Raw genomic sequence first — 20,688 nt, 5'->3', positions numbered from 1 at the left:
AGTTGCAGTGAGGCTGCACATTGTAAAACCAAATGAATACCCCTTCCTTTCCAAGCATAAAGGTGAATTTACAGTAGCACAGAGGAAAAAAACTGACCAGGGCAGAAGTTTGATGAGCACACAGATGCATTGAGCATGAGGAGAAGAGCTGAGGCTAGAGTGCAAGATCTCTAAGCACAAGCAGGGTATATTTTAGTGCAAGCCCCAAGTTTTTTCCTTTCTGTTACATTTGTAAGTATAGACAGAAAAGCTTTTTGGCACTTTGGTGTTCAAGGACACATCAGACGCTCAGTTTCTCAGTGAGTGGCTGTGAACTGGGTTTGGCATGTTTGAACTCAAATCCTCGGTTATCCATCATATTTTAAAGTGGAGTTAATATTTTTTACCTATTCAGTGCACTTTGATGCTTGTTAGTCAGTTATACATCATACTGAAGGAACAGTTTGTTCTTGGGAAGCGCCACTTGGAAATAAAAATCATTGTGCTGTGTCTGAAATATGTTTTTTTGTCTCTGTGCAGGTCGGCTGTAACTCCAACGAAGACGTGGCGATCTTCGCCGTTGACTCTCTCAGGCAACTGTCCATGAAGTTTTTGGAGAAGGGGGAACTGGCTAATTTCAGATTCCAGAAAGACTTCCTGAGGCCTTTCGAGCACATCATGAAAAAGAACAGGTAAAAATAAAGCAGTGCATATATTTGTGAGTGGGTGCTTGTTGTGATTCCAATGTCAGGGTTGTGCAAAGACAATTTCTGTATTGTGGATGTGAGTGGCCACTATTTCTGGACTGTGGACACACACACACACACACACACACACACACACACACACACACACACACACACACAGGATCAAGTCGCACTCCCCTAAGCCCATCGCTGCCTTCTCCCTCTGTGTGTTGTTTTTGTTGCAGTGAGTAAGCGTATTGTTTGGTCGTTTACTCAGAGAAAAGCAGCACGCCAACATGTTGACTGTCCCCTTTCAGTCGGGTTGCGTTACCCTCCAAGGGAATAAACGACAAGCCTCTTTTTTTTTTTTCTCCCCTTGTTTATCACAAATCCATCTAGAATGACATTTTTTTCAGCTATCGCGTATAAATGAGTTTGATTTAAGCATCGTAATTATTGGCATGAAGCAGATCCAAAGGCAAGCTGTTTTACCGCACCGCACTTTTCATTGATGTGAAAGAGTAGCGGTGCAAATATAAATCCACCCACACGCTGAACAGACTGAGGGCTTCAACAGAGAGGAGATGGCAGACGGCCATGTAAACCCTTCAGCACAGTGTGTCCATTAGACTCACTCAGGCTGCCCTCCTCTGTGGCTTGTGTGTGTGTTCTTGAACAGCTAGTTTTGTGAGTACCAGTCTGAGTCTACAACCAACAGAGTGAGGACATTTTGGGACCCCCCTTTAATTGACCGTTTGGGGGTTAAAACTTGGTTTTAGGGTTAGGCTTCGCATTAGGTCTGGGTTAGGCATTTACTTTGGATGGTAAGGGGCTAGGGAATGTATGATGCCAATGAGTGTCCTCACTAAGACAGCTGCGTGTGAGCGCGTGTGTGTAATGGTAAGTGGAGGCAGAGCTTCTCTCTCATTCATAACTAGTGAACAGTTGGGAAAGCTCTTCACTATGGCAACAGTTGATCTAAAAACCTGTCGTGCCAGAGCTGGAATAATGATTCTGCTTGAAAATTGAATTGTGGAGCTTTTAAATCCAATTGACATAAATGAAGAGATGAATTTCCTCCTTTTGTAATTGATTGACTCTCATGCTTCTTACTATCTTACTCACTTTTTTCCTCTCCTCTGTGACTTCTTCTTCCTCGACCTCGCCCACCCAATCCCTGTCCTCCTCCCAACTCACTCTCTCCAGGTCTCCCACCATCAGAGACATGGTGGTGCGCTGCATAGCCCAGATGGTGAACTCCCAGGCGGCAAACATCCGCTCGGGCTGGAAGAACATCTTCTCCGTCTTTCACCTGGCCGCTTCGGACCAGGACGAGGGCATTGTGGAGCTGGCTTTCCAGACCACGGGTCACATCGTCAGTAAGTCCCAACACACACACACAGAACGACATTACAAGTCCAACTACAACCCTCCTAATTTCATTTTCTAAATCAATTGCATCGTTGTATTTGATCTGACATCCCCTTTCTCCTTCTCTCCTCATTCCGCTATCACCTCCCTCTGCTCTGTCTCCCAGCGAATGTATTTGAGAAGCACTTTGCGGCCACCATCGACTCCTTCCAGGACGCCGTTAAGTGTCTGTCGGAGTTTGCCTGTAACGCCTCGTTCCCCGACACCAGCATGGAAGCCATCCGCCTCATTCGACACTGCGCCAAATACGTCTCAGAGAGGCCGCAGGTCAATATCTCGCAAGTCAATTTCTGACTTTATCGGTGGCGTGTGATGAATAGACAAAACTGTATTGACTCAGCCGCAGCGTAGATAGAAGATGAATAGTATTGGTTTACTGAAGCAGGAAGATGATGGTAACAAGAATGCAGCTGAAACTCTGAGATAGTGTGAGCGTGTGTGTTTCAGGCACATCAGGGGCACGTACAGTATTTCTGGAAATGTCTGTTTGTGTAGCAGGGTTAACTTTCCCCTTGTTTCCCTCCCAGGCCTTTAAAGACTACACCAGTGATGACATGAATGTAGCGCCTGAGGACCGTGTGTGGGTGCGGGGATGGTTCCCAATTCTCTTCGAGCTCTCTTGCATCATCAACAGGTGTAAGCTGGATGTCAGGACCAGGTAGGCCCAGTTGAGCTAGTTCTTCAAGGTTTAAAAAAAATAAATCATGCACGATTAAAGGCATGCAACCGGATCGTTTAACTTCTGTGAATTTAGATTAATGCAAAGGCAACTGTAAAAATAATTTATTGAGTTCTGCCGTCTCAATAATTACTGTTTGCAAATCAAAGCTGGATTGGCTATAGCTTTGAAATATTTGTAAAAAAATCAACAGCAAATTAATCTGTAACATCAAGGAAAGGGCAAATCTATGTATGTGTGCTTTTCCCCCAGGGGCCTAACCGTGATGTTTGAAGTGATGAAGACCTACGGGCACACCTTTGAAAAGCACTGGTGGCAGGACCTGTTCAGAATCGTCTTCAGGATCTTCGACAACATGAAGCTGCCCGAGCAACAGACGGAGGTAAACGACAAGTCTGGCATCTGCAACAGCTGTTTCATATCCTGTGGTTTTATCAGCTGTCCTCCCACGTAGGAATTCATGCAAACACATGGAACCAAAATATCACAATATCTCATCTTTATTCCTCCAGTATATTGTTGTATCTTACTCTGCATTTCACTGTGCCCCCTCAGAAAGCCGAGTGGATGACCACCACCTGCAACCATGCACTTTACGCCCTCTGTGATGTCTTCACCCAATATTTTGAGTCCCTCAATGATGTCCTGCTGGACGATATTCTGGCTCAGCTCTACTGGTGTGTGCAGCAAGGTGAGCATGCAGGCATCTCCTCCCCCCCCCCTTTCTAATTTCATACAAGTAGATCATCTTTAGATATCCTGGCTGTTGGGCTTGTTAATGCTCAGATTGTTTAGGAGCTTAAAGAAGCAACGGTCATTAGAACAGACCAAAAAAAGACAAGCGAATGTCCAGTTGCCATTTTTACTGTTTTGTTGTTGTTTATCCGAAACAAAAAGAGGCAGAAATCTTATCAGATTCTATGCATCGTTTTTTTGTCTCTCCTCTTTTCTAATTTACACTTCCCTTCTCCCTCCTCCTCCTCGTCTCTGCGTCTGTAGATAATGAGCAGCTTGCCCGTTCAGGCACCAACTGTCTGGAGAATGTGGTCATCCTGAACGGAGAGAAGTTTTCCCCCGAGACCTGGGACAAGACATGTAACTGCATGCTGGACATCTTCAAGACCACCATCCCTCACGCGTAAGCTGCTGCACTCAAAACCCATCTGCCTCTCGTTCAAAGACGAGCCCTACATGCTCATTGCTATATATGAGTCTGAACAGACATGGATGTACAGTCAGCTGGTTGTTAGAGGCCAACAACCAATTCTAGTTGATTTACAACAACAGGATGGAGCTTATTGTTTAACTCAGCAGTAAATCTAATTAAAATAGAGCATTAGCTGCTAAATTAATGTTGCAATGGTAATAACTCAAGAATGAAATGGACAATTTTATTGTCTGTATCAATTTCATCAAACAACTTGCAATGAATTCCTTATTTATTTTGATTCTACAAAATACAAACCAAACGGATATTTCCCAGAAGGAAAAATGTATCATCAACCGGGAATTAAACTAAATTAAGACCTTGTTTGATTAATAAAGCAGCTCAGGTAATTTTTCTAGCGTGAAAGTCTTTTGTTATTCTGTAGAAGAATGAATATAATTTATTGAATAAACACGTCTCCTGTTTTTCAGGCTGTTAACATGGAGACCTGAGGGAGAACACTTGACAACCCAGAGTCTGTCTGACAAACAGTTGGTGAGGAAATCCACAAGTTTCTTTTTTTCCTATGTGAATGAATTACTGTTCACTCTGGTATTTGCATGTTGTTTGCTGAACATATTTGTCCTTTTGATATTTGTTGAATTTTATTTGCAGGTCTTTTGCATGTAAATATTTGTTTCTACTCACTCGAGGTTTTCATATATTTTATACATCACGTCACTCAAAGTAATTAGTGCATTAAAACTCTTTCCACTCTGCTCCCAGGACTCTGTTTCCCAGAAGTCAGTGGACATCCAGTCCCGCTCTGATGACCAGCATTCCATAAGCAGCGCCGATAGGGTTGCCACGGAGAACCGGCGGCAGAGTCAGTTCAGCGCAGCATCAGGCATGTGTGAGGACGGCTCCAGGAGCAGGACCCCAACAAGTAAGCCCTCTGCTTTACTTAAAGGCTTCCGTCTTTCTGCCTGAACTTGTTCGCACCACAGTTGTCTTTTCCAAAGTCCTTGTGAATTGTATGAAAGTTTAGGACTAACATCTTCTGCTTTTCTCTGTGTTCTGATGGACGTTTTTTGTTTTTATGATCCATAGAGGTCCAGGATCAGCTGCTGTTCTCTGCTTTGCTGATAAAGTGTGTCGTGCAGCTGGAGCTCATCCAGACCATTGATAACATCGTGTTTTTTCCTGCCACCAGTAAGAAGGAAGATGCTAAGTACTTTGCTGCTGCTCAGGTACAAACAGCTGCTGTTTAGCCGGGGGTGTTGTTTTAAACCCTTGTTAGATCACCATGCTTCATGATGAGGGTTTAAAAGACTACTAACCTGTCATGTGTGTGTCTTGTCGAAGCGGGACGCTATCTGTGCCCCAGACGTCCCTGTGGACACCCAGGACCAGGGCATGTATCAGTACCTGACGTCTGAGCAGCTCTTCAAGCTGCTCGACTGTCTGCTGGAGTCCCACGACTTCGCCAAAGCTTTCAACTCCAACAACGAGCAGAGGACTTCACTGTGGAAAGCAGGTACAGCAACAAACCAGCGTCTGGAGCTATGTCGCTTCGATTTGCTTTCATTCAGAAAACGGTTCATGCTGAAGATAAAAGCTGTGGTTTACTTCAGGCTGCTGGCGATTCCGTGTCACTTCTTATAGCAGTTTAGAGATTACTTAAAACATATTATTTAAAATAACTAACTATATAACTTTTATTAATGTATAATTTTACTTTCATGTCTGCAGGTTTCAAAGGAAAGTCGAAGCCCAACCTGTTGAAGCAGGAGACCAGCAGCATGGCTTGTGGCCTCCGCATCCTGTTTCGTATGTACACAGACGAGAGCCGCCAAGACGCCTGGGCCGAGGTCCAGAGACGACTCCTCAGGTAAGAAACCAAACATGTGATCTGTACGTATCCCACAGTATCAGGATTCAGAGAAAGACACCACTCAGCCTCCTCCACTGATGCTACACATTCTGATAGTGCTCCGGCGCTCATTACTGCAGTTAACCTCCAGTTCTCTTTCACCTCTACCCCGAGCTGCCCACCGAAAAGGCCTGCACTGCACAGATGAGCATTTCTCTGTGACCACCACTTTCCCAAGCAGGTTGATCCATGATCGTCATAATGGGTTCCTGTTGCGGCTCCTCCTCATGTCACTAATGACCGTGTCAGCATTTCTTTAGTCTCTCGTCATTTTTATGAGCAGTAACGCATGCTGCAAGGCAGCAGGAACAATGGATAAATTTAGATGCTTTGAAGTGTGACCTCACTTCGAAAGATTCCAAAAAGTAATTGGTGCATTTGTTGTTGGGACTTTGCAATGGAAGCATTATGAAAACATCAATCTTCCTTTTTATTGTGTGTGTGTGTGTGTGTGTGTGTGTGTGTGTGTGTGTGTGTGTCTGTGTGTCTGTGTGTCTGTGTGTGTGTGTGTCTGTGTGTCCAGCGTCACTAGCTCCAATGTGGAAATAGAGAAATCACCTGGCACGAACATCAATAGCCGCTTCAGAGGAAGTGAAAAGACACCGGCCCTAAGAGAAAGGGAGAGTTGTTTTTTATTTAACTGTCTACAGTCAGTGGCGAAGGCGCAGCATCGGCCATTCTCAGAAACGGACGCCATTCGCTGTAAAGATCCAAAGGAGTCAGCACATGGATGTTGGAGGGTTCTTTCATCGCTGCGTCTTTATTCAGCGCTGCACAAACAGCTGTCAGCCCAGTTCTCTGCCTCTGCCCTCCTCTCCCTGATATTGACGACGATGTCAAGATAAAGCGGAATCAACGCCTGCCTCTCCTACTCGCATTTATTATTGGAGGGGGAGGAGGAGGAGGCAGGGTGGTGTCTGCATGTGAGAGTAGCTCAGAAATCCTAATTCACTGAGACACTGTTATGTGTCATCATGCCTGTATTTTAAGTTTCTTCTTTCTTTATAAAGCAACACACACACACAGACTCACTCAGACTTTTGTTTACCGGAGGCAATGTACAGCCCTCATGCAAGTTGGAATGAGCAGATTTTGGAGGCGATTGGCTGACAGAGATTGGAGCACAGGGGAGTGGTCAGTGTGGAGAGGGGGGGGGGGGGGGGTCAATGAGCAACAGATGGCATTGATGTGAGCGAAGGGGCAGGGTCAAGAGGAAAGGTCAGAGTTTGTGTCACTTTTCCTCATGCTTCACACTGCTAAACGAAAAATGTCGTAATTGTTTTCATAATAACTTCAGTGAGCGGCTTCATTTAACCTTCATCATCCCTGTACAATGGTTCATGTGATAGGCAAGACACAAATGCAGATTCTGTCTAAAGACTGCACATAAAAGAACACCGCAAATCGTGAGGCAGTTTTTCTCTATTAACCTTCAGTCTCTCTCAGACTAATGTGATTTCTCTTCCTCTCTTTGTGTTTCCCTGTGTGTGTTTGTAGTGTGTGCAGCGAGGCTCTAGCGTACTTCCTGGCCCTGACCTCAGAGAGCCACAGAGAGGCCTGGACCAACCTGCTGCTGCTCTTCCTCACCAAGGTGCTGAAGATCAGCGACGAAAGGGTGAGGAGCCGAAAATATGGAAAAGATAATTCACAACTAGGTCTGATATCCAAAAATACCAGATGAGGTAGAGGTGTGAGCCACGGTGGTATTTCAGAGCAGATAGTATAACAATAATGCACATAAAGGGTGTACTTGATATTCTCGTGTTCAACTTGTATATAATATACTGTTATACAAATCAGAAAGGCATTTTAGTTATAATGTTACAAAGACAATGAAGGTGTGATTTCTATGTAGATGAAACGATGCAGCTCAGCTAGAGAAAAACTTATGTGGATGAAGATATCACATTGAAACTGGTTTGATACTGTCCAACTGCCAGACAGCATCAATAAGATTTAAGTGCTTAAGTGGGCAGCTGTGGCTGAGGGGTAGAGCGGCAGAGCGGTTATCCGCCAACATGAAGGTCTGCGGTTCGATCCCTAGTCTTCCCCATCTGCAATGTTTTTTATGCCTCTGTCTTTCTCTTTCTTCCTCTCTCACCTTTCAGTTCAAGGCTCATGCGTCCAGGTACTACCCTCTGCTCTGTGAGATCATGCAGTTCGACCTGATCCCAGAGCTGCGCACGGTTCTTAGAAAGTTCTACTTGCGGATCGGCCTCGTGTTCAACATCGCACAGCTGCCCGAGCCCGAACCGGAGCCTCAGCCGTCGCACGTTGAGCAGGAAGCGGACCTGGAGGAGGCCGAGGAGGCCGGGGAGGAGGCCCAGTGACGCTGCACCACAAACAGCCTGGAAGACAGAGCTGCACCGAGGCCTCCGCCTCAAAGGGGGCCGCGCCGTGGCTCCGTCACCTCAGCGGCCTCCGCAGGGCTTCTGTCGAACTCTTGGCCTGAATAGCCCGATTATCAGTCGGCTATCTGCTACCACCCACCCGCACCCTTAACCCTGTGACCACAAACACAAAAACACACCTACACAAACACACACACAGCCCAGATGGAGTTCTATATATCCCAATAAAAACAGTAATGTCTTGTACAAGGTGTAGCGATGCCTCCACTGGATAAAACTACTGATAAACAACTGACGGTCACTCACATCTCTGATCTGCTCAGAGGGAATATATTTCAAAAACATGTGCTTCATACTGTATATTTAAAACGTAAAGAACGAACGGTTTCAAACTACATGCAAACAGACATATTCAGTAACTCTGAAATGTGGCGTTTGTCACACATTGATAGTAATGACCTTTCTGCCAGCGCCGCAGAAGGCTAACATTAGCATTGACAGCCTCTTGGATGAAACTAGTTGTACAGATCTGCCGCTATGTAATATAATCTTATAACACTAGATTTCTCCTATTTTTGTTTATTTCTTTCTTCTCCTCCTATGGATTTGCTGCACTTGATCTCTTTTTTGAATGCACTGGAGATTTTACTTTGTGATAATTTATTTTGACTCTACCATCTTGTGCAGATTGTCCTACACAGTACAATTAGTATTTTGAGCAAGACCACGGAAAGTGAAGGGTTAAATTATTCCATTTTATATGTCGTTAGGTTTGTCACAGAGTGAGATGATACCCGGGCTTCTGGGACTGGAGGACGAGGGGGCGACCCCATGCTAGCTGCTTGTACGTCACCTGTCTGTTTTCATGTTTGAGTTCAGTTTTCACTCCTGTGTACAAAATCAAAAGTTAATAATATATTTCATGTTTTTCTTTTCCTTTGGTTTGCGGGATGGTAAAATGTATAGAGAAGATGAGAAACGTTAGCTGTGCTTTAAGTATGAATGGGGAAGCGTTCCTGCTCATGGATGTAGAAAACAAAATGTATATGATACAGCAATGTAAAGTTTTCTATGTTGCAAAAAAGATTATGTACAACTTTCTGTACGATACATCATCTGGCATCCTAATCAGGTTCTAGGTCAATAAAGTTTTTGAACTTGGTTGATTTGAAACGCTGAATCACTGACTTCTTAGTGACATTCAACAACTAGCTCTTTATTTCTCTGCACTGAAAATCATCACGGACAAAACTTGAATAAGGACTTTGTTTTATTAGATAATAGTCTCTGTAGCACAGAGGAGTGAGGTCAGCAAACTTCAGGTGCAGTTTTCCCTCAAATTAAAAAATATTTAAAACTATACAAGATGAGTTCGGACAGGATTTATCTTTGTCTCATTTGTTTACGTCACAAAAACCTTGCATTTTAACAGAGGTGTGGAGACTTTTTATATCCACTGTGTGGAGGACGGAAACTGCCATCATTTAAAAACATTTATAAATTAATAATCAACTTGAAAATATATAAATAAAGTAAAAGTTCAGGAAGCCGGAGGTTTGATTTGATTAATGATTGACCCTTACTCCTTGTGCTAGTTGATGGGAACAATTTGTCATTTATTTGATCACTGAATATAAACTAGAAGGTTTTGCTTGAATTTTCAGAATTATATTATTTATTATATTAAATGTGTCCCATACTGTGATTCTTGTTAGGCGTCAGAAGCCTAGGCTGGACACTGCTGGGTTATTCTCTAACAATAGGTTTTTAAAGCATGTTAAATCATCCAGTATCTAAAATCCCAAAATATAAAAGTAACTTTTAAGTAAGGCTGTCAAATATATATAGTAAAGTAGAAAATACAGAAGCAAATATCAAAAGCAGGATAGAATAAGACTGACACACACACACACACACTCAATAATTTGTCCATCTTCTTCCTGTGCTTAGTTTCTCATGGATATGATCAGGTAATCCAATCCTTAATGTTAATATAGGATTGGCCTAGTTGGTAGAGTGGTCGTTCTGCAACAAGAAGGTTCGGGTACAGCAATGTAAAGATTAAAAATCAGCACAGACAAAATTTGAATCAGGACTTTATTTTATTAGAAAATAGTCTCTGTAACATATATTAGCTAAACATAATTCAAATTACAGCGTATATTTCTTACCCACAGACTCTGTTATCTATTAAGCCTTGTATTGTCCACCACTTGTACATATAGAGAAGAGAGGCCAGCAAACTTTAGGTGCAGTTTTCCCTCCTTGGACTCGAGCTACGTGACGCGGTGTGTGAGCCCCGGTGATGGAGTATCCAGCCTCTTTCTACAGGATGAGCCTTTCAAAGTAACCGAGGTGCCAGGCCGCAGCCAGGGCTCTGTGGCGACGCTCTCCACGGAGACACGCCTCTCCGAAGCAGACCTCAGAGACCAGAAGTCCCCTTCGTCAAGGGACAGCCCCTCTGGAGAAGACGGCAGCAATCAGACAGGGCGATTCCAATCAAAACGTACATGTCACACATATTTTTTTTTGTGGGGTTTAACAGTTAAAGTTGAGTGTTAGAATAAGACTGGAGTGTTGTTGTGAACACCAGCGTTTGAGCCTCCCCCCCGGATGCCGCTCTGGCTGTGCCCTCTGACCTTAACCTCACCGTTCTGACTGGTCGGCAACTTCGGAGACTCAACGTCTGGCTCAACGTCTCGCTCCCTCTGATTCACGAAAATCTGTCAAAGGAGTCAAATTTGAAAACTGCAGGGACTAAACTACTCCAGTGCTTCAAATCATCATCAGCGACATACCTCTCGTCTCCTTCGTGGGGTCGTCCTCTCTTTGTGCTCTGCTGACGGCTGAGGGGATCCCCCCCGATGAGCCTGCTGTCCACACATGTCCCCACTGTAACCACCTGAAAGGGCCCAAACCAGTCATCGTTACACAAACCTGTTCCGCAGCTGGACAGAGATTAGGGACATTAAAGTTCAGATTTGATGATGGAATACCAAATAGATGAAAATGAGCCTATCCACCAAAACCTTTTGCTAAAAGGCGGTGAAATAAAAAACAAAAGTCCCTTCCTGCATCAGGCTTAAAAAATAAAAACGCCTAAACTGCCACATCCTCTCCAATGCATGACTCTGTGTTATCGCCGTCCAGCAGCTGCCATGGGCCCCTTGCACCCAGCGCTGGCGACAGATGCAGCACAGAGACACAAGCTGGCAAGTAGACAGAGAGGTAAATTAGCCTGGCACCCAGACAGCCGTAGTGTGGTAAAGTGTGTGTTGTGTACCGACAGATGCAAAAAAAAATTCTTGCTTAGAACAGGTCGGACAGTCTGTGTTTGGCCATTACCTGTAACAGTTGACTGAGATGGAAACAAGGAGTCCTTGAGGACGAGGGGCGTGGGTTTGTTCTCCTGAGAGAAGATCCAACAGAAGAAGACACCAGTCAAACATCTCCACTGAAGAACGAGCCCGACTCATCGGGCCTGTCAGAATAAACGTGCATCGCTACTGTATGATGTCATGATTACTCACGTGATGATTACAATTCAGATACACCTTCAAGAGGTCTGTAGAGAAACACAGAGCAGTCAGTGTAAGAGCACAACAGTCTGAGGACAGGTGTGTGTGTTTGTGTGTGTGTGTGTGTGTGTGTGTGTGTGTGTCCTCGCTGACCACGGTCACCGTGTTCTCGTATCCTCATGAGGCCGATTTGGCGTCTATACTCTTGGAGGAGGGCCTGCTGCTGGACGTCCAGAGTCTGTACACCAGTGGGGGGGGTGTCGGGGTACATCTGGAGGACCTCCTCACGAGATGATGAGTCTGACAAATGAAAAGGAGGTTGAGCCGGTTTTTTAGATATAATAATAACCATGGCAATTTGTTTAAATATATTCCATGATGAAGCTATATAGCGAATTGTAAACAAGTAAAGATGTAAAACTTTTTATGTAGTACTGCTATTAAGTATAAGTATCATAACTTTATTGTATGGCCTCTTCTTGCAGTAGCATCTACTTTGCACCTCTGGCTCCTTAAGACGGTCACTGCTCATTATATTGGACACATTTCAGGCAGATCATACATAAATCTGACCCAGGGTCAGTTACCTAAATGGGATCTGATTATTGAGTAAAACCGTTGCTCCTTAAAAGGAATCCTGTGTGTCATCAATGAAGAGAGTCGGCCATTACCCCTGTATTTAAGCCTGTTGAACTCACAGAGGTTTTTTTTGTTAACCGGAGCAGGGACTGGGTCGGTTCTGGACGTGGACGGCAGCTCGGCCTCCCTGTGCACGGCTGCAGCCGCTCTGGGTCGTCTGCTGCTCCTGAACGAAGGAGGAGAGCACAACTCTTAACAGAACAACCGCCTCTGGTGACCTGCAAGTGTCTTTCTGAAAATGTGGTAACGGCACATTGTCCTGGATGTTTTCTACAGAGTTTCCTTTTCTGTATTTATATTATTTTGTAACAGTTCTGGATGCGAAAAAGCTCACTTGGGATTTTGATTAGTTTTTCTCTGTTTCTTTTACTGTGACTGTTATATTACTGCAGCAATTAGTCGCTGAAACAAATCCTTATGTGGATTAGAAGATTTGACTTGGGTCACTAGACTAGCTTGGAGCACACGGAGACCCCTTTAGATTTCAAATTGTGAAATTGCTATTTAACAAGACCCTCAGTGCATCTAGTGAGATTTGGATCTTAAAGGGTAGAGAACATCTAATAGCTTTTATGTATTATTCATGTCTCTGCTGGAAAAAAAATCGAAGAAATCCCATCTATCCTGGACATGTTATAGCAAAATTACCAACGGTGCTCAGGGGTGTCTGACTTCGTTACCTGATGGAGGGAGGGTGGATGCTCTCCTGTCGATCTGTTTGCTTCATCTGGGCCTCCAGTTGCATTTGCTCTTTCCTCAGGTGCCTGCGAAGGACTGACAGCTCTCGGATCACTTCATCTTTAGGGTCTAAACCAAGCAGAGGGGGAGTGAGTAGGATGGAACATGGATGGATTTGATTTTAGGGCGTTTGGGTTAGGACAGTCTTACCTCGTGGTGGGGCCATTTTCCCAGGGAGTGAGTGTGGTGCCCACGCAGTGCGCTCCCGCTGTGGAAATCATGGACATTTCTATATCCTTACAGATTTACACCATAGCAGCCTTGATGTGAATATATTTACTGCACTTATTGACTGAGAAGAGTTTGGCTCACGTCGGAGGAAGGTCTCGATGCCACAATGTTTGTCTTCCTCCGCAGGGTTGGGATGGGAGGAGACTTCTCTCGCTGCTAAAGTTACGAGCAGAATCTCATTGGATAAGGCCACTCAATATAAATGTAAGCAACATTACCAATATCTTTTCGGACATACAGTACCTTGTAACCCAAAGGTGTGCTCCCCTCCTCTCTGTCCCTGGTGCTCCGAGGCACCTCTTCCTCCGTCTGTTCTTCCTGCTTCACCATCTTTTCCTCCAAAATCCTCATTCGTTCTCTCAGGTTCACCTCCTCTCTCTTGCTTTCTTCTATCTGTCAGATTTGGTTTAAGTGTCAGAAGAACACACTGTCAAACACCACGTCTAACCTCTGTCTCTTTTGCAATACTTTTTTATCCTGACAGATTTACACCATAGCAGCCTTGATGTGAACATATTCACTGCTCTCATTGACTGAGTGACTCCTGGAGGAGAGATTGGCTCACCTCAGAGGAAGGTCTGGATGCCACAATGTTTGTCTTCCTCCGCAGGGTTGGGATGGGAGGAGACTTCTCTCGCTGCTAAAGTTATGAGCAGAATCACATTTGACAAAGTTATTCACTATTAATGAACATTACCAGTATCTTTTCGGGACATACAGTACCTTGTGAGGTGTGGTTTTCTCCTCCTCTCTGTCTCCGGTGCTCCGAGGCACCTTTTCCACCGTCTCTTGTTCCTGCTTCCCCTTCTTTTCCTTCTTCTGCAAATGAGTGTCAGGTTGATTGGAACTGCTGTTTACCTGCAGAAGACACAAGGACATGCTCCTCAGTGATAATCAATCTGGAAGCCACCAACTCACTGAGGAATGACGAGGTGCCCTTCAGCAAACGGATGAACCTCTCACCTTATGCTTCTCTTTGTGCCTTCTCTGCTCCTCTTCATATTTCTGCTGGAGGCGAGCACACTCCTCCACTATCCTCCTCATATCGTTCTCTTCCTCCATCTTCTTTCTTTCTGTCTCCTTCTCCTTCTTTCTCTTGTTTTCCTCCATCTGTCAGATTTGCTTTAAGTTAGTTACAATTCTCTGTCTCCTTCAAAGTGCTCAGGAGCATTAAAGTGGTTGTAACAGTAACAGGTATTCATTCATATTTCATGTGATGTTTAATCAGCCTTGTCAATGGTATCCAGGTACCTCCACAGATTGAAGACTGTGGCCTGGGACCTACCTGCTGTTTCAGGTCTACTATGTAGGATTCCTGCTGGTTGAGTCGCTGTGGAGATGGTTGATCATTTAAACCTGCAAAGACAAATTAGCCAGAAAGTGATTTATCAGTAAAGAAGATGCACAGCACACAAAATTAACTCTGTGACAGATTGCTTTGGTACAGTCCCACAGACCTGGTATCTGCTGAGGGAGGGGAGCCCTGACTTCGTCTCCTGGAGTGTCTCCATTCCTCATCGAGAGGTTTTGCTCACGATTCTTGAGCACAGGATTGTTGTACAGCTCCATGTTGATCCTGTGCATTTGACTTAAGTCGCCTGAGTGCATGGAAACGGTTATAAGTAACTAAAACATGATGTGTCCATCGTATCTCAGGTTTAGGAGACTTCATTAGGAAGTGAACTTACTAATGAGATTGCCCTTCTGGTCTTTAATCGGAGCGCCTCCCCCGCTTCGCCCCCAGGGGTTGTACACCAACATCTCAGCTTCTGTCTCGGCCTCATATCGCAACTTCTCTTCTTTTTCTCTTCTTTTACGCTCCTCACTTCCTTGGATCTGAAAGTGATCAGAAGTTTAGATACTGTCACACACCACATCTAAACTCTGTCTCTTTTGCCATAACTCCACAGTGATCTACTTTCTGATGGTCAGGACATTGAGATCTGACCCTAGAATGAGTAAATGTCCTGGATTCCTGTAACAGCAATCGATTAAATTTTCAAAGCTTGGGTTCTGTTTATGGTGATCAGATAATATATCATGTCGTACCTGCTGCTTGAGGGCGGCCTGGTGACTCACTTCACTCTCTCTCCATTTCTTGGACTTGTCTTCAGGAAACTCTCCAATAGCAAGGGCAGATGCACTAAGAGCAGACAGGGAGGAAGAATGTGTTAAAAAAAATACTGACAGAAAGAGTCACTTTACAGCAAGGGCCTTTTTATAAAAGAGAGACAATTTGTACATTGTTCACTGAATTTCATCTGAATGAATAAACTGACTCAGTGCGGCGGCCAGGTATCAGAGGAGGCTGGAGAGTCCCAGGCGGCTGCACCCATCCACGCTGAGGATCTAGTGAAGGAAATACAAAAAAATTGTTCAGGATACCGAACACAAAGTATTGAACAGCTATCTGCTGCCACCGTCTGCCAGCTTCTCTTTCCAACAGTAAAAAACCTGGATGAAGTCAGGTCCATCTGGTTCTGCTGAACTCGTATCCAACAAACTGTACATCCCCTACTCTAATAAAACCAGTTCTGCTGTAAAATGAGATTGATGAACTGATGTCAACTCCTCTTAGCCATTGATAGGGTGATAAAGTGGCACCATAATGAATGGTGATTCTCTACAGAGAAGCCTAGCAGTTTATCGAAGGCAATATGAATTAGTCCCATCGAAGTTGACAGTGTCAGATACGCAAGTCATGTTATTGACCGACTGTACTCCCAACTAGTATCACTAAAAAATAATTGCATTGCAGACTTGCATTGTTGAAACTTGCAGGAAAGCTAATCCCTCACAGTGATATCTGTATTTGTCAATAGGATTTTGCATTTTATTACCACTGCATTGCTACACTATGACACGTGACAGTTTACTTTAAGCCATCGTGAAAATCAAATACTGTCTCTACAAGAAAATGTTGTCTTGAGAAATGGTCAGCAGCGATGAAAAGTAAATATTACGTTCAGCAAAAGACCAAACAGCTTAAACATTTCCTATAATTAAAAGTTTTTTGTTAACATATGTAAAACTGTACTTTGATGATGAGGATTATTCGGTTCCAGTGGATTTCTTGAACCATAATAATAATAAGCTGCATCATATGGAGTCCTGTAAATATCATTTACAGTGGGAGGAATTGGAGGTGGAACACCAGCAACCCTAATGACAAACAAAAACAGAAGCTCAGAAACTACAATGAATTAAAAGCAGAATTGTCGTATGAGAACATTGAGGAGCGGTGAACTACCTTGGAATGGTCACCTCTCCCAGCATGTTGGAAAAGTCCCTGTGGTAGGCATCATTGAAATAACCCAGGGAGGGGACACCTTGTGCTGGCTCTGTGTTTCCTGGCAGCTGAACGAGAGCTGTGCTGGGGTCCACCTGGAACCTTCCCGGGGGCTCTTTCTGTGGATTGGGTTCCATCTCCTCGGCCTCCAGATCTACCTCAAGCATGTGAGGAACATCTCGTCTCAAGGTGACATGTCGACGATTCCCAGCTCCAAACTGCTTGATTCGTTCAGTCCGAGGAGGTGGAGGAGGTGATGCATCGAGCGGAGAGATCCATCAAAAGAGAGTGAGACAAGAATATTGAGAAAAGATGAAGTGTTGCTCAAGGTGGCATTGTGCCATCATATCAATCATAACCATCATCCACAATTGAGGTGATGTGAGAAGTGTTGACTGAGCTGTAGAGACACTTCTCCAACACAAGTGTGAAAGATACAGCAACATGTGCTGGACTGTGATGATTCTATTACAACAAAATTGTTTTATGTTGTTATGTTGTAATACTATGTCATGTTACAATATGCTATGTCATCAGAATCAGGTCTAATGCCCAGTCGGTTTACACATAGAATCAATTTGCTGTGGTGTGTTTATGCAAGTTTAAATATATAAAATATAGGGAAGATAAAAATTAGCAAACAAAATTAAATATTAAAAATGTATGTTATATTGTTATGTTTTGCTATGCAATGTTATGCTATGCTTTGCTGTGTAGTGCTATGCTGGGTTGTATTGTATTGTGTTGTGTTACGCTATGCTGTGTTGTGCTGTGTTGTGTTGTGCTATGCTGTGTTGTGCTGTGTTGTGTTGTGTTGTGCTGTGTTGTGTTGTGGTGTGTTCGGTTGTGCTGTGTTGCGCAATGCAGGGTTGTGTTGCGCTATGCTGGGTTGTGTTGTGCTGTGCTATTTTGTGTTTTGTTGTGTTGTGGTATGTTGTGTTGTGTTGTGTTGTGCTTTGCTGGGTTTTGTTGTGTTGTATTGTGTTGTGATAGGCTGGGTTGATTTGTGTTATGTTGGGTTGGGTTGTTTTGTGCTTTGCTGGGTTGCATTGTGTTGTGCTATAATGGGATTTATTGTGTTGTGCTATGCTGGGTTGTGTCATGTTGTGTTATGTTATGTTACCTTCTTTTCAGGGTCTGTGGCTCCAGTGGCTCCAACCCTGAGCTCAAGGTTCCTCTCCCTGAAGACAAAGACGAGTCCAAATGACTCCTGATGAACCAGATGAAATAACTCCTTTTAATAATAATGTGTTGACTTACCTAAATTTGTTCCTCTTCTTCTCAGCAATTTGTTTCAGAAGCTCCTGCTTGTACTGTTCTTTCCTCATCCGAGAGGCCCCCTTCTCTTCTGTTGCCCCTGCACCAAAACAGATTTTAAAGCGACTAATTCCATCTGTAATCACACAAGTCAATCAATGCATGTCCATACGCATCATGAATAAGACTGTTATTTACCAATAAGTAATCCAGTAGCTTCATTCTTGTTGGTGACAGGACCATATCTTGCAGACCTCCTCCTACTGTCTTGCATGTGCAGGCTATTGAACACAGACAGAAGAAGACACGGCACAAGATACCCATGTAGAGCGTATAAAAGTAACAGCACAGCATTCGATTGAGAGAAGAGCAACAACTAAGTATGGCAGTAATTGTCAATACCTGTCTGGTGTTGCATTTACCCCTTTTACTGGCTCATTCAATCAGTGCTTTATTAAATGAGAGAAGTTATGTGACCTTCCACGAGGATGTTAGTGGCTCTGCATGTGAATACTGCTGCTGTCTATATGAACTTGATATGAATATCACTCACTCTGAGTTCCAAAGCAAGTCGTTGTTGTTCTGATCATGAACAGTAGGGGCCTCCATCTCCTGTCTGTCCTGACGAAGTCTGCCACAGAAACAGACAGGTGAGACTTTATTACCAAGTCCATTATTCTCTAGTAGCAGAGAATACCAGTTAAAAGCTAAAAACCTGTTTGCTCTGCGTTCTCTCCTCTCTTCTTCGCCCTCAGACTCTGGAGGGTTTCTGTCCTTTCTCCTCCTGTGTCTAAAATGCAGCTCCTCTCTGTCTGTGAGTGACTCCTCCTCAGAGTCACAGAACTCGACTGGTCTGTGGAGTGGCCTGTGCGTTTGCCGACGTTGGGTGAGATTCAAGGGCCCTCCGCTTTTTCCATTATTCTCTGCCTCAGTCCACTTGGCCGTATCTCTCTTGGCAGTGATCCTCCTGATTGGAGAGGGCGTGTTTGTTTGGTGGTTGGAGGTGGCCAGGGGAGAAGCTGGAGAAGAAATGTATCCAGCATCTGAAAATTTCCCCTGTCCAGGCTGAAAGGGAAAATGTGGACATTAGATTAACTTTATATCAGGGTAAAATCATTTTTTTAAAGAACATAGCAAAACTCTGTTTCGACAAACAATAATTCAATGTGTTTTTAATTGACTATTCAGATTACCTTAAAAGGAATAGGAGAAGTTCTGCTTTGAGCTTTTTCCTTGAGGAAGAGGTTGAATTCTTTCTTCCTCTCCTCTCTCAACTTTTCCTGTAAAAGAAACAAATTCAGCTCTCTGCAGATGATATCGTTCAGACAGTGCAAGAGCTACATATTTCCAATGCTGTGTTTGAATCTGACAAATTAATAATGTGTCATCCTGTCCTTTTCCCCAACTTTAATTCAATGCTCTGTCGATGTCTAAATAATGAATCTAAAAGATGTATAAAATAGCGAGAAAATTTGTAAATAAACTTAATACATTGTACAAAATCTCCTTTTGAAAATATGTGAACATCCCATGTGTTTTACACATCACAATCTGTCAGGTCATACACAACATACACACTCAATATTCTTACACAATGGTGAACACAAACATTAGCAGATACTTCCAAATTGAAGGGTTTCAATTCTTGTCAAGTTAAAAAGAAACACTGTCAATTAGAACCTATACTATACTGACTATAATCATGGATTATGGTTCAGACTGAGAAATTTCAAATATTCTAAATACTAAATACAGCACTTTGGGATTTCCTTAAACTATGACCTTTCTTAAACCCAGGTGGGATTTAAACCCACAAGCCCCAGCTCCGGAGGCTGATCCTTGTCCCTTTATTTTTTTATTTTTAGAAGCCTGGAGCCGCATGTCAACAAAAGCAGTTGCCATGTTATGCTGTGTACTCTGTGATTATCACACACAGACTCTCACCTGAGCTGTTTTCTTCTCAATAACAGGTAGGAAGACAACTTGTGGTTCTGGACGGGGATCACTGGTTTTCACTTCCTTTTTCTAGAGGAGGAATAACAAAGGACAGGGTGGTAAATCCGCAAAGAGAAACAAGGAGGGCAACATAAAATTAAAACACGCTTTACCAATCATTTATCTTTTCAGACCTTGGCAATATAAAGTTGGTATTCCAGCTGACGCTCCTGGTTGAGTTTCTGTTTCTGTCTTTCATAGTCTGTTCCCAGCAGCAAACTCAAGCCCCACCCTGGAAAACCACAGAATATACCATATAATACACAGATTGTATAATGTTGACAAAAGTCTAGATAATGCATCCTCTTCACTTCCATATGATGGTACAGTACAGTACCTCTGTCTGGATCAGAGTCTGCTCCTTGTACTGCGGAGGCTGGAGCCATATTCACTGTGTTGTTTATATCACCAGCTCTGGACTGAGGAGAACATTCACATATCAAATCGAATAAAAAACACTAACAGTTACAAGGGGATTGATAAAGCATATACATTTTACATATCTCCATTTGCATTTCTGCGTGCAACACAAAGAGCTACTAATGTGTAACGGCTGCTGCCATTGATTCACCACTGTTTTGATGCAGCTGCCTTTGTTGCCAAATAGTTAAAAGGCATCTGCATTTGTTGCCAGACTGTTTTACTGGCAGACACCATTATCATGCTTATATAACTATCTAATAAACTTTCCTAAACCAGTGTATATCCCATTGAATAAAGCACCAACAGCTTTGGTTGCTCTCAGACAGTGTGGCGGCTCGGATAACTGTCCCCACTGACTTGTGGCAACTGTGGCAGCTGCCTCCAAACAGTGT

General features: G+C 43.6%; 2 protein-coding genes across 3 annotated transcripts in view; one reads left to right on the top strand and one right to left on the bottom strand.

Moving 5' to 3' along the window:
* The window catches only part of arfgef1 (ADP-ribosylation factor guanine nucleotide-exchange factor 1 (brefeldin A-inhibited)), a 47,401-nt gene extending 38,022 nt beyond the window's left edge, over nucleotides 1-9,379 (top strand). For both annotated transcript variants that reach the window (XM_053412211.1, XM_053412210.1), the window contains 14 exons: nucleotides 520-671; nucleotides 1,872-2,044; nucleotides 2,203-2,363; nucleotides 2,624-2,754; nucleotides 3,028-3,157; nucleotides 3,331-3,466; nucleotides 3,775-3,913; nucleotides 4,414-4,477; nucleotides 4,709-4,868; nucleotides 5,033-5,172; nucleotides 5,288-5,459; nucleotides 5,675-5,813; nucleotides 7,353-7,470; nucleotides 7,964-9,379. In XM_053412211.1, coding sequence (XP_053268186.1) covers nucleotides 520-671; nucleotides 1,872-2,044; nucleotides 2,203-2,363; nucleotides 2,624-2,754; nucleotides 3,028-3,157; nucleotides 3,331-3,466; nucleotides 3,775-3,913; nucleotides 4,414-4,477; nucleotides 4,709-4,868; nucleotides 5,033-5,172; nucleotides 5,288-5,459; nucleotides 5,675-5,813; nucleotides 7,353-7,470; nucleotides 7,964-8,185 — 2,037 coding nt within the window. In that variant the 3' untranslated portion in view covers nucleotides 8,186-9,379. The remainder of the gene's footprint in view (nucleotides 1-519; nucleotides 672-1,871; nucleotides 2,045-2,202; nucleotides 2,364-2,623; nucleotides 2,755-3,027; nucleotides 3,158-3,330; nucleotides 3,467-3,774; nucleotides 3,914-4,413; nucleotides 4,478-4,708; nucleotides 4,869-5,032; nucleotides 5,173-5,287; nucleotides 5,460-5,674; nucleotides 5,814-7,352; nucleotides 7,471-7,963) is intronic.
* A 726-nt stretch (nucleotides 9,380-10,105) lies between these two features.
* On the bottom strand, nucleotides 10,106-20,259 carry LOC128426184 (centrosome and spindle pole-associated protein 1). The gene is made up of 28 exons (XM_053413053.1): nucleotides 20,211-20,259; nucleotides 20,008-20,105; nucleotides 19,823-19,903; nucleotides 19,072-19,158; nucleotides 18,760-18,943; nucleotides 17,882-18,014; nucleotides 17,745-17,802; nucleotides 16,583-16,839; nucleotides 16,370-16,494; nucleotides 15,612-15,681; nucleotides 15,382-15,475; nucleotides 15,021-15,168; nucleotides 14,790-14,930; nucleotides 14,618-14,688; nucleotides 14,296-14,442; nucleotides 14,056-14,190; nucleotides 13,898-13,972; nucleotides 13,576-13,725; nucleotides 13,252-13,309; nucleotides 13,044-13,170; nucleotides 12,396-12,529; nucleotides 11,878-12,024; nucleotides 11,737-11,771; nucleotides 11,552-11,615; nucleotides 11,005-11,108; nucleotides 10,857-10,929; nucleotides 10,378-10,667; nucleotides 10,106-10,231 (listed from the first exon to the last, which is right to left on the bottom strand). Exons 1-27 carry the CDS (start codon nucleotides 20,257-20,259, stop codon nucleotides 10,483-10,485), a joined length of 3,030 nt encoding a protein of 1,009 aa, XP_053269028.1. The 3' UTR covers nucleotides 10,106-10,231; nucleotides 10,378-10,482.
* Nucleotides 20,260-20,688: the final 429 nt, after the last annotated feature.

This window comes from Pleuronectes platessa, chromosome 20 (genome assembly GCF_947347685.1).
Source record: "Pleuronectes platessa chromosome 20, fPlePla1.1, whole genome shotgun sequence".
Classification (NCBI taxonomy): Eukaryota; Metazoa; Chordata; class Actinopteri; order Pleuronectiformes; family Pleuronectidae; genus Pleuronectes; species Pleuronectes platessa.
Note: the sequence above shows the minus strand (reverse complement) of the source record. Positions and strands in the feature narration are given on the sequence as shown.